Source organism: Mercurialis annua, linkage group LG8, assembly GCF_937616625.2.
Source record: "Mercurialis annua linkage group LG8, ddMerAnnu1.2, whole genome shotgun sequence".
Classification (NCBI taxonomy): Eukaryota; Viridiplantae; Streptophyta; class Magnoliopsida; order Malpighiales; family Euphorbiaceae; genus Mercurialis; species Mercurialis annua.
The window spans coordinates 34,923,714-34,938,088 of NC_065577.1; the positions used below are offsets into that span (position 1 = coordinate 34,923,714).

A 14,375-nucleotide genomic window follows, 5' to 3' on the forward strand; every position below is an offset into this window, starting at 1 on the left:
CTTCCACATATTTTTCTAAGTGGTTAAATTTAAGCTTTTCATTGTTTAAAAAAGTAAAATTCATAAATTAAATTAGGCTAATACTATGAAAGCTAATTAATATTTTAACGACTTCGAGAATGAAAGATAAACCAACCAATTCATGTTTGTCAACAACTGTTATTGACCCAAAATATAATACTAGGTGGATGTCCACACGTTATGTGAATGAAATTAAATTTTATATTTATTAAAACAATTAGATTATATTAATAAATTTAATATTAAATTTATAAATCTCCCCAAAAATTTAATCTGTTTTAAATTAAATATTTAACTTTTACTATATCAATCAAATTCTTATAATTTTAAATATAATATAGTTAAATTTGGTGAACTTAAAAAACATCGTATATAATATCTTATAAATATTATTTGTATTATAACTCTTTAATTTCTTGCCATAAAATTTTAGAATTATGTTAATTAAAATTAAATTGATTTAATTTTAAAAATAGATTTTGTTTCGTTACATATAAATATCATAATACATTAAAACTCTTTACCTATAAATAAAACTCTTAAGATTTCATAATATAAAATTTATGATTTTTTTATTTTAATTAGTTAAATTAAATATTAAGAACCTTTCATATTTTTAACATATAATAATATAACATTTATCTGTTATTAATAATTAAATTTTTTAATATTTTTTTTTATATTTGATTAACTGTATTCTTAAATTATTTATTAATTCAATATAATTAAAAACTATTATTTATTTCTATAACTAACAAAAAATCAAATTATCAAACCTGTTAATATTAATTATATCTATATTTATTAATATGAGTATAATATAATCATTTATTGATTAAATTTTACAAAAACTCTTCATTTAAAATAATCTATAAATATGTTATTATATTAAACTTTTAATTTATAATCATAATGTTTTAAAAATATTGATTAAATGTTTTAAAATATCTTTATATTAAAATTACTTATAAAGTTTAGCTATTCATTAACAATTTTTTTATTGATGTTAATTACTTTTTTTGATAAATGATCAATATGTTAACACGACCATAACATGTGAAAGGCAAAAACGGAAAATAGACTACAAATTTCTAAAGAAAAAAAAATCACACTAGTGACTAGTGAAGAAATTTAAATTCCGATTAATAATCACTTAATTTAATAGAAAGTTAATATTAAATTTAATTTTTTGAAACTTTATTTATAATCTCAATAAGTCACATCCTTTTTTTTTATTTAGGCTAATCCTCTAAAAATCCCCTCACCTTTCAACCCCCTTTCGTTTGCACCCTCACCTTTTAAAATCCCCAATTTTATCCTAATTACCACCTTTCATTTTCAATGGCACCCTCAAAAAATTAAATTGACCTTTTTTCACTCAAAAAATTTCAAATTAATATTTTTTATTTTTACTCATTTTCTAAATAGTACTAAATGTTAAAATTTCAACAATAAAAGCATCTTCTCTAAAAAATATTTCAAAAATTACTAAATTTCACATTCACTTTTATTTAATTTTACTGTTTTAATTCCATAAAATTAATTAAATTAGATACTATTTATAATATTTGTTGAAATATAAAGTATTAATTTGAATTTTTTGCAGTAAAAATAGGTCAATTTAATATTTAAGGGTGTAATTGAAAGTGAAATGTGGAAAAATAGGGTAAAATTGGGGATTTTGAAAGGTGAGGGTGCAAATAAAAGGAAATTGAAAGGTGAGGGGTTTTTCAGGGGATTAGCCTTTTATTTATGGTGGTAACGATGTATTTCGATGCCTAGATTCTTTTCGAGATACTAGCACATTTTTCTTTTACTTATCACATCTTGTGATATTGCTAATATGATTACCATTAAACAATAAAAAAGTATTTAAAATATCTAGATAATTAATTTAAGAGTATAATATGAAGTTAATTTAAACTAATTAATTTAACTATTATTTTTTAATTCCCGCACAAATTCAATTTGGTTTATTTTTGTTAGACAGTAGATTATTAATTAACAAGATAAATACTCTATCCCATTCTATTTGAATATTTTTTTATTTTGCGTGTCTAGACAACTTCCATTTTTAAAATATTCTTAACTTTATTTTTTTTATCCTCCTCAATTAATGCATTTGTAAAGACTATGTTTAAAAAAATGTTATACATTTAATATAATATGAGGATAAACAAACATTTTATTCTTCATATTCTACTAAAATATACACTGAAACGAAAGTTGGCCGGAATCAACTCCGGAGATGCAATATATCAAGTTTTAACTATATAGAATTTATTGCAATTTACCAAAAATATTTTTAAAAAAGAACATATATATGACAATATATAAATATTCACCAGTTTCATGATGATGAAACCGGGCCTATAGCTAAAGCAATGACTTTGCAACCTCAATTATATTCTCTTCAGTGAAACCATACTTCTTAAATGTATCCAAATATGCTCCGCTAGCTCCGAACTCCTCTACCCCGATCACCACACCTTCCCGTCCTACATACTCCCTCCAACCAATCGGAGATCCAGCCTCGACACTAACACGCTTATGAACAGTTGATGGCAATACATGCTCCTTATACTCCCCGGACTGCTTGTCGAAAAGCCGCCAACAAACAAGTGAAACCACACGTACCTTTCGACCTTCATCCCTTAACTTCTTGGCACTCTCTTCGCAAAGACATAGTTCAGATCCCGTCCCTATCAATATAATCTCTGGCAAGCTTCGGCCGGAATTATCGCTTACTATATAGCCTCCTTTTGCAACTTCATTAGCTGAAGTACCTTCCAAGTTCGAGGCGACCTTTTGCCTTGAAAGTGCAATGACGCTCGGACCGTATCTGTTTGCTATAGCCAATTTATATGCTCCAGCTGTTTCATTCCCATCAGCTGGTCTGAAAACTAGAAGTCGTGGCACTGCTCTAAGGCCGGCAAGGTGTTCAACTGGCTGGTGAGTCGGGCCATCTTCCCCAAGACCGATAGAATCATGAGTCATAATATAGATCACCCTGGCATGGCTTAAGGCGGAAAGTCGGATTGAATTTTTCATATAATCGGAGAATATTAGAAATGTTGCCGCAAAAGGGATTAAACCACTTCCGTGTAGTGCAATTCCATTTGAAATTCCTGCCATTGCATGTTCGCGAACCCCGTAACGTATGTTGCGTCCCCAGGGGGATTCCGGTTGGGCGAAATCTTGGTAGTCATGAAGGTAGACTTTGTTAGAAGATGCAAGGTCCGCACTCCCGCCAATTAGTCCTGGAAGAACTTTTGCAAGCTGGTTTAAACACTTTTCCGAGTATCCCCGAGTGGCATCAGCCGAATCTGATATAGACCACTTCTGTTGAGACAAGAAATTAATTGATATCTGTTGATGACACTGGTCTCTGCGGTTTATCCATATTCATTCAAGGTAAAGAAATTAAAAATAAAAATAAAAATTAAAACAAATTGATTTTCCGTTTCCATAATGCTGCAGATTTTAAATAGTTGAAAGAATCCGCTGTATATCGAGTCCCTACTCAAGATTTTGATTACATATATAGTATGAAGCATTCAAAAGTAAACAATTGGGAAGTTTAACTCTCCTTTTTTTTTATGAAAAAGTTTACCTTAAATTTACTCAACAAAATTAAGAAAATACCGGCAAGCAGCTTTCCCATTTTGAAGGTAGACCGCCATGCAAAAGAACATCAAACTCCACAGCCTCTTGGGGATACTTGTTTTTGTAATATTGTAGCTTAGATAACCACTCCATCTCCAATTTTTCATTCTGTTCTGTTTTAATCTGCATTTCCCTACAGCATATTATATCAAAGCGTTTCTCTTAGCACTCTGCATTGAGATAAAATAGAAGTGAAAAATTAGTGTGTTGAATCAATTTAGGGTTCGACAAGTCATACTTATACACCATCGGGATAACGTGGAATGGCTTTCGAATATTCCACGCAACTTTTTGTTTCATTTCCTTCTCATCATCTTCATCGAAGGTACCATGATGAGCTTTAGACGTTCCTTCATTTTTAGACAATCTCCCTATCAATGTCTTCACCTGTAGAAATTTTGATTGTTATTACAGCATCCGAGAAGAACTAATGATCAATGTAGCACGAACATGAATACAAGACTTGGACATAGACACGGAGAAACATTTTTATTTTAAGGTTTCCTTTGTTAAAAATTAAGTGCCGAGTCTAAAACGCCAAGTTTCCAATACGTTTCTGAAACGAGAAACGTTAATTGAATAAATGTCGATGCTACTTGGCTAATGCAGGGCATAGTCATAAGCCATCAGCAACATATTGTCAAAGGAACAAAGTAGGTAATATTGCTTCTATTGGTAAAATGAAAGAACAAAAAAAAAAAAGCGCAATCCAACACATGTATGTACCCGAATAAAAGTTGGTTTTCTAGTCTCATTACTAGCAGAAAGTAGAGCGTTCTTGAATGAACTCATATCTTCATGTATATTATTGACTGTAACTGTATGCCAACCAAGAGCATTAAATCTTGCAGATATATCTTCAGAAAATGCTAGGTTAGTTCCTCCATCGATCGTGTTATGGTTATCATCATAAATTAATGTAAGCTTGTGGAGCTTCCAGTGTGCAGCTAACGAGGCCGCTTCATGCGCGATACCCTCCATAGCACACCCATCACCCATGATACAGTACCTACATCACAAAATTTATTAATATATGCGAATGTTATTAATCGGATTGTGTAGTTTAGCTTAGTCACTGACGTCCGATGGTCAATCACAGCGCAATCGGGCTTATTAAATCTTGCGGCCAAATGAGCTTCTGCTAATGCAAGGCCAACTGCATTTGCTACTCCTTGTCCAAGAGGGCCTATTTTCAGAATCCCAATACATAAATCAGTATAAATTGCGTAGAAAAACATTCACCGGTTAATTTAAATTGTCGACAGTGTTTAGTGTATACCAGTTGTGACTTCAATGCCATCTGTGACTATGTTTTCCGGGTGACCGGGAGTTCTACTTCCAAGCTTACACAAGCGTTTTAGGTCTTCTATCTGAACGAAACATGATTTATATAAGTAGTCAAGCTTAAAACCACCATAAAATTTATAAGTCGGTGTTGTTTTACAAGTCTTTACATCCGGCTTTTGCTTATTCCAGTATGGACGTTATTAGAAGTTTGAAATTCTTTTTCCATTCTTGATTGTATTAGTTTCTTTGCCTTCCACTTTTTGTGGTTGAGCTAATACAAATATCATTTATCAAAAAAAAAAAAACCACCATAAAATTTAAGCAAAATTTATCTCCCGTTTTCAAGAAATCAATAAAAAATGGGGTTATAAATTTATAATCCTCAATCCTAGCTCTTTCTACTGCTTGCAATATAAGACAAGTATTCAAATACTATAGGTGATTCATCTCAAACTATTCTTTGTCCAGTACACAGGCTTAATTGAGCTTGACCAACCATTTCTTTGGCTACATGATATATTACTTAGTTGATGAACTTCAATGCATAAGTAAACCTTTAGTAACTCAAACCAAACTCTCAATTAAGAATTGCTTAGCATTTCTGGGGTTAATTTTTTTTGCGGTATCGAACTATACACTTTTAACAAAATGATTACCCCCGTTTCATTTGAATTTTTTTGATAATCTAACTAATATTTTTTTAGAAAGGGGGGTTACCCACTTATTTTAGATAAGTTTTTGCCTCCGTTCCTCCCTTTCCAGCTTTGCCGGAAATCACTTAATAACCAAACACCACGTGAGCAAAAACCGATCTAAAATGAGCATATATAACCTCCCATTTCAAAAAAGAACATTAGTTGGGTTACTAAATTATTGCAAATGAAAAGCAAATAACCAATTTGTTAAAAATGTATAGTTCGATCCGCAAATTCTTTAAACCTGCATCTCTGATAGTTTTAGTTAAATGTTATTTTAACGCCAAATGACAACTTCTTGAGTTCTACATTTCCACATTTTCTTTTCCAATCAGTTTTTAAAACTGTGAGAAACTAAATGTGGAAACTCCCAAACTCTATATGTCGTTTTCGAAACTCCGAAATTACTCGGAAATTCTAAAGGTCGTGTCTGAAACTCCAAGACGATAAAAATGATTTTTGAAAGATAAAATGAACTTATGTATCCACAATTATAGCCTTTTTGCCGAATATAACATGATCTTTGAACTTTGCCAATTTGATCTGTCATTTATTTAATATTTGCCAAATATACCCAAAGCTTATATTTGGCAAAAAAAACTATAATTGTGGATAGATAAGTTCATGATCAAAACTAGCTATCAGCTTTGAAACTCCGAAACTCTAAATATCGGTTATGAAACTCCGAATCTCTAAATATCGGTTATAAAAATCCGAAACTCAAATAGAAAAGAATAAAACTCTAACGTATTGTTTGGATTAGGGGTTGAGATAGGAAAGGAAGGGAAGGGAATGGTTGTAAAATTTCAACCCCTGTTTGGCAAATTTTTTTTAAAGGTTTTGAAGGGTTGAAAAATATTTCCTAACCCCCCTCAACCCTCATATGCCAACCCCCCATATTGGAGTGTTAGGATTATTTTTAACTGATTTTTTTTATAAACCCTTCATTTACTTTATTATTTTCCCAAACATGGAAGGGTTATGCACAACCCTTACTTTCCTTTACCGTCCCTTACGGTACTTTACTTTACTTTAAAAACCCGTACTTTACTTTAATGCCTTCTCTCCCAAACAAAGCCTAAGGCTAGGTTTGGTTCGGAATGAAATTTATTTCTAAGCAATGAACTAGCGGGAACAGCTAAATCAAGAAGATACCTGGACAGACTGAAACCCAGCAAGATGAAGGCAAACATACTGAAGCAAACACCCATGACCAGCACTCAAAACAAATCTATCCCTATCAAACCATTTCGGATTCGTCGGAACATATTTCATCACATGCCTATACAAATAATACCCAACTTCCGCCATTCCTAAGGCCATACCAGGATGCCCCGCTTTCGCATTTTGCACTGAATCCACTATCAACATTCTCACATTCTCAACACATCTCTTGTCAACCAATCTCTGAAACAAATCTTCATCATAATTATCATTATCGTCTCTTTTGATCGTCGTCTGGTTATTGGGTTGTTGATATAAATGTTTGAGCTCTTTCTGCCATGAAATTCTGTAGGTTTTAGCGTTAGGATTAAGGGAATTTTGAATTTTGAATGAATTTGATGGGAGTTTGTGATTGTTTGAATATGGTTTAGTGGTTATGATGCGAGGAGGAGGAGGAGGAGGTTTGAAGAGAAGAGAAGACATGGCCATGGTGGTGGGTGGTGGCGGCTGCGGTGGTGCAGGTCGTGTAGTTGTCGGGGAAAATATGAAGAAGAAGATGGATCTACGTGGTAGTTTTAGTGGGATGAGTAATGATGTGTATGCCTTCGGAAGGAAGAGTAAGTCAGTTTAGTTATGGTGATTCCAAGTGGCAGCCATGCACAGATGTTGAGATCTATGGATATTAAACACCCTAGATCACCGGACTTATCTGTTATTACAGAAAGGGTACTAATCTTTATTTTGTTACAAAAAAGTTACTGAGTTATACTTCTTATTACAACGGGAGGTCACTGCGGCGGATTCGGTCAAATTTTGTTAAATTTATCGTGAATTACAAAAAGATCACTGAATTATATTTATATTTGTAATTCCGGCTTGCCATATAAGCAAAAACGGTGTGTTTTAGTGTTAAAGCGGTGCGTTTTATATGAGTGACATCTTGTTGTAACAGAAGGTATAATTTAGTGACTTTTTTTATAATAAAATGATGTTTAGTATCCTTTTTATAATAACAAGTAAGTTTAGTGACTTAAAGTATTTAATATCCCGAGATCTATACTATACTATAATGTTAACTTCCAATTAGTAACTTTTTATAATTATTGGTCCAAAAACAATTAGTACTTTGTTCATAATATTTATCGATTTAGTTTTACAGTGTTTATTTTATATATTGACCGTGCCATCTCATATTTATAATAAACTAATAAGCATTAGCGATAGGAAATCTTTTACATTTTATTTAATTTTGTTATTATTAATTTTTCTACATGGATAACGCATCATTGGTTTGTTACATAAATAACATGATGCAACAGTTGCATGTAATAATTTTTTTAATTTTAGCACAAAAACTAAAAGAACAAGAATAAATTTGGGTGGGATTTTTGCCGTCCACCAGTTTATAATCGCACTCGAAAATTAAATAAATAGACTAATATATTCTTATAGTTATGGATTTCTTTTATCAAACTCTTAATAGTATCTGTTTTTTTTCTCATCCCTGCAAATATAATTTTCTTCAAATTGTATATCATTTTAGAAGCTTTGTATTCATAATTTAACAACCCTTCTTAGAAGGTGCAGAAAATTATTTCTCAATACCAAATTAATTCTACTATATTTAATTTGAAGTTTTTTTTATCATAAAAACTCATTAAATATATAAATTATTTGAAGTTAGGTGTTTTTTATTCAAAAAAAAAAGATTTTATATTCACTAATTACTAAAACTATTTTCTTTAGTAAAATATTATTAAGTTTATTAAATTTAAAACTCATTAATTACCAACTAATAAGAATTTCTTTTTTTACTAGTAGTTAGACTGAAATAATTTTATAAATTCTTAATATTAAATTATAATTTTTAATATAAAGATATATACTTATATATTACAATGATACGAAATACAATTAAATATTAAAAATAGTCAATTTATTTTAATTTAAATATTAAAATAAAAATGTACTTTTTAATTACTAAAATATAAATTTTAATTAACATAAATTTAATTAACTATTATAGAATGATGAGAATAAGACATGTTCAAAATTTAGTAAAATGAAAGGAATGTAACTAATAGAAACAAGGAATTTCATTTGGTAAAAAAATAAATAGAAAGATGTGGATCCTTTATGAATTTCAAAAACTATAGTTGATAGTGTTATTTTGTTCGGAGTAATCATCTTGCAGGAGGGCATATTGGCCTATTTAAAAATATTTGAAGCGCTGTTATAACTCTTTGGAACGCAAAAATCCGTTTCCTAAAATTTTCCTACAATCTTGATGGTAAAGAAACTCCTATAACCATATAACACTTGTTGGTTGGTCTTTGTCAATATATTTAATATATATATAAAATTATAATTTTAATTTCTATATTTTACATAAAACATGTTTATACAATTTATGATTTCTAAAATTACAAACTAAACAATAGTATAATTATTTATTTCCAACAAATAATTTTTCTCTATATTTTAGTTTTTTTGACGGCAATGTTGCATATAGTAAAATACTAGTTGGAATGAAATTAAAAAAATAAAATTTAACAAAGACTATTAAATTATTTTACTAAAAATAACTTTTTTTATAAGTTAAGCTACTAAAAACTTTTATTAATAATTTGTTTTTTACATAATACATTATTTAGATAAACATATATTTCATCCATTTTTATTTTTTAAAATTATAGTAAGTTACACTTAAATGGTTTTAGATAAGTGTTATAATTTTAAATTAAAATTTAGACTATATTATTATTATTAATATATAAGTTATTTTTCATTAATTTATTTTTTCATTCATGATAAAATGTTAATAAGAATTATAGTTTTAGGAGTATTATTTGGAAAAAATAAAAAAAATTATTTTTTTTAAATAATTAAAATATAACTTCAAACAAAATATAGGAACTAAAGATGCAACTTTATAGCTATATTAAATGTATTGAAAAAGGCAAATCAACAAGTGCAATGTTAATGGTTATAGGAATTTCCTACGACCAAGGTTGTAGGAAAATTTTATTCAAAAAACAATTAATATGTCTTAATTTATAAACACATTTACGAAATTAACTATGTTGAGACTTGTTTACATTTACTACTATTTTTATATGTTTATTGTTTTCTTAAAATAAATTAATGGAGGATAATAAAAAAAATAACAATTAATGCTCGCTTAATATTTTAAAGTGACAAATTTTATAATTTTTTTTAAATGCGACAAAAATTATGAACTGGAGAGAGTAACTTTTAATTGGTAATTTTTTTTTTGTAAGATTTAACAAAATTTTAACAAGTGACTAAGTTAGATACTCCCTCCATCCCACTTAAGAAGGGACACATCCCTTTTACACATAGATTAAGAAAATATTGGCTTTTTTATTTTACCCCTATTAATTATTGTCTTGTAATTTGTGTGTAGAGTATTAGCTTTAATTATAAAAAGAGAAAATGGGGGTATAAGAGAGAATTCCTTATAAAATGGCATAAAAACTATGGTTTGGCCTTCTTATGTGGGACAAAAAAATTTGAGATATGCTCCTTTTTAAACGGGACGGAGGGGGTATATAGGAGCTATTCAACGCTGAAGACATGTAGCTCAAATCATATGTTCAGTTAATTTGATTATTCCGTTTTTTTCACTTTCTTTTACGTATCATAATTTATTTCGTCATATATATTATTAAGTTAGTAATTGTTTTATTTTCATCTAGTTAAAATAATTGTGGTAAATTTTATAAAAATTACATAATATATATATATATATATATATATATATATATATATATATATATATATATATATATATATATATATATTTCTATAGTTATTTTGTTGTAATTTACTTTATTTATTTTTCTATATTAAGAAAATTGGTATAATTCTTCCAATAGTGATAAATAAATAATTGAAATACTTTTTACAAACAAGATGACGACACCAAAGGAACCCACGCTACCTCAGCACGAGAAGCGGGTGATGGCACAATGGTAGGCGGACACCAGGAAAACACAGGAAGTGCAACGCCGGTCACCCTTCAATAGGGTCGTAGAAGGAACGAGAACAGGTGGAGGAGACACATTGGCAGGCTTCTTTTTAGGCGGAAGCTTTGAGTCATCATTACGAACACACTTTCGAGGAACAACTGCAGACTCAGTAAGAAGCGGAGTGGAAGGAGCAGTGGAGCAACCTACCAAAGCCGACATAAAATCAATAACACAACAACGTAAAAGAAGGAGAAAACAACAACACCACACGAAATGTACGAGTTGAAGGAACATCAATCGTCGGAAGGTCGGACATCGGGGTGGCAAGCCTACATAGATACTCGCTTATAAAGTCAGCATATGTTCGGGACCCCTTGGTATAAGTGGTACCGATATGCTCCATCAAAGTATGTTATTCCGCCGATACCGGCAGTTGATCTTGGGGGTTGATATGCGAACACCACGGTGCAGGCCTAAAGAAACGGGAAGGGTGAGAAATTTAAAAAAAAAAACTTGCCCTTCCACCTCTTTAAAGAATCCGAGATGCCACCAAACATTTTTAACCCGAAGCGGAAACCCAAGGTAATGAACGGCCAGTCCTTACGGCGGTAGGGAGAGTTCATCCAGTAATGGATACGTTGAAGATATAAAGCGACTTGAGGCATATGAAATGACGGATGGCGTTCGGATGCAACTGAGACAAAAAATGCCCCAATTTTCCAGAAAGTGGAGCAGCAGTCCATCCAAAGGAAAATAGAGACCAGCCACCAGTTGCTCTTTAAAGACAAACGATTGACCAGGAGAAAGGCGAGAGCTCGCAAACTAACCATCGCTTGGAAGATCCAAAAGATAGTCGTCAGGGATGCCATAGGTCTCCCGCAGAGAAACCATTGACTCTTGAGTCAGCGAGCAAAGCCATTTCTTTAAAGAAGCGACAACCTACGAGTAACCTTCAGTCATGGTCAAGGAAAAAAGAAGGAAGGAAATTTAACAAAAGAACAGGGAATGAAAAGACGAAAGCAGAAAGACAATGAGAATAAAAAGAAGAAAAAAGATTATTTAGGCAAATTTTCAAAATGATAAGGGAGCGAAACGGCGGCAGAACACGAAAGGGTGCAAGATGCATTAATTCCAACATAGCAGGCTGCCAGAAAGTCAAAGAAAAAGAAAAAAAGAGGAAAAAAAACCGACGACCCGGCTCACTAAAGCCCGCTACGCAATATAGACATAAATATTTATACGAAACGGGAATGGGGAGGGGGGGGGGGGGTATTAATGATGGAATAAGACTAAAATACGACAAAGCACGCAAATCCCACATCGTCCAAAGGAAACAATAGGCACACGCTTGCCTATAAAAAGGCCAGTCCCAAGCCACCACAAGAGGACGGGATGATGACCGGATCTGAAGCTCATACCTTCATTCCAAATCTGTATTAGCAATCCAATAATATCCTTTGTAAAATCCTCACATCTATCACTATCCTTATGCATATAGAAAGTAAACATGCAGTCAAAAGTGCATCTCTAACACCTCCACCTCATGGCCGCCCATAGATGACTAGACAAAAACAGGGGGAACAATGGAAGTTGAGGATCCCTGATCAAGCTGGTGATAGAGGACTGTTACCGCCGGAGAACCGTAGTGAGGGTAAGAGTGTCATGATTAACAACATTTCTAGAGTGTGCTCATGTGCAGGTAAGCTAATATCCAAATGGAGTACACCGTTTAGACTCTTGTTGAGAAAATTGCCGCAAGTGCACAGTGTCAACTCGTAATATAGACTGTGAAGTCCAGATATCGTACCCACAAGGAAAGCAACTAAATACACCCTATTACGATACTCAATTTGGATAGCCAAAAAGATAATTTGGTTGAAGTGATTTAAAATTAATAAAATAGAATTAAGCAGATTTAATTTAAAATAAAATTAAGCTTTGAATAAAAATGGGTTTAAATAATAATAAGGAAGATCAGGGATTATTAATTTTCTTTATGTCATTAATCTCATGGGATATATGAATTATGTTATCAATTTATGGTTCAGGCTAGTCTAATGCATCTATAACTCTCTCTCAAGCCGCTATAGATAAAAATATACAGATAGCCAATTAATAGGCAAATTACTCACTCTCTTGTTATAAAATACCAAATCAAGTGATTAAATGATATTTATTAAGCAAACCTCAAGAACACGTATTCATTAACTCACTCTCGTGTTACTAATTCATACGTTGTTAATTAACTGATCTATTTCAATTAAGCTCTCTCAAGTCATAATTAAAACATAGGGCAGTGAATGAATTGGCCAAAAACATTCAAGCATTATGAGCATTAATTAACACATCATCTTAATAACAATCCAATATCCCAATATGATTAAGTATATATAAGTCCAATTAATAATCCCCGAAAATGAGTTTAGCTACTCATATTTAAAGGAAATTCAATAATAACATATATGGAATTCATGATTAACAAGAACACAACGGTAATTGATCTCTCAATAATGTTGTACCTTAACTCCGGAATTCCAATATGTTTTGTGTAATAATCCCAAACTATAGAGTAGAAATGATACTAAAATAGACTACCTCTAATGGCTTGTCTATGATCTAAGATGAAAACTATAAAGCAATGTTTTAAAATCCGGACCGGTGACAGAACCGGTATGTCTAGCGGTTCAAGGTTCAACCGGTTAAACCGGTTCAACCGTTGGTTCAACCGTTTAAATAAAAAAATAAAAAAATTTATATAAATTATAATATATGTGCAAAAAAAATATACTAAATAAATAAACAAATTATATGACTTTTTGGATTTGGTTCATATTTTATATACAAAAACAAACATACTTAAATCTCCATAATAAGCCCAGCCCAATAATTAATCTTTTGCTCCAACCTTAACCTAATTAGTAATTGCTACCATTTCTTTTTTTCAAAATCCTAACATTCCAGCCGTCACTATGGCATTGCCATCTCTTTTCTTAACAATCAAAACTAAAGCTTTTACCTAAACCAAAATCAAATTTTTATAGTTATGTCAAATCTTCTTGATAAAACTTAATACATAGCTTTATGTATAAACTAAAAAGTAAGCGTCAGACTATATTTTTTTTAAACCAAAAGCTATCATCTGAAATAGTCATTTTTGTTTTGATTTACTCTTTACAATGAACCGGCCGGGTTTTAAGGTTTTTCCGGTTCAACGGGTTGCCGGTTTCAGCGGGTTTTTCCGGTTCAAACCGGTTAAACCGGAAATCCGGGTATTGATGAGTAATTGGACCGGACTGCCTTCCGGTTCCCGGTCTAACCGATTGAACCGGCCGGTCCGGTCCGGGTTTGAAATCATTGCTACAAAGGTAATCTCAAAGATGTTTAAGATCCCGAAAAGTTATTGATCTCTAAAAGAAGATGATTTTTCTTTACACAAATGCAAGCTATTTATAGAGTTGCTAGGAGTGGAGCTTAAGCCAAGAATCTCTATTCTATTCATGGAATTTGAGTGATGATCAAGTTTTGGATCTCTTCTTTCCATGTAGAGCGG

General features: G+C 31.3%; 1 protein-coding gene across 1 annotated transcript; it reads right to left on the reverse strand.

Moving 5' to 3' along the window:
- Positions 1–2,188: 2,188 nt before the first annotated feature.
- Positions 2,189–7,415, reverse strand: LOC126659984 (transketolase, chloroplastic-like). Its single transcript, XM_050353315.2, has 7 exons — positions 6,825–7,415; positions 4,967–5,057; positions 4,768–4,873; positions 4,414–4,696; positions 3,926–4,074; positions 3,667–3,820; positions 2,189–3,363 (listed from the first exon to the last, which is right to left on the reverse strand). Exons 1-7 carry the CDS (start codon positions 7,320–7,322, stop codon positions 2,398–2,400), a joined length of 2,247 nt encoding a protein of 748 aa, XP_050209272.1. The 5' UTR covers positions 7,323–7,415; the 3' UTR covers positions 2,189–2,397.
- Positions 7,416–14,375: the final 6,960 nt, after the last annotated feature.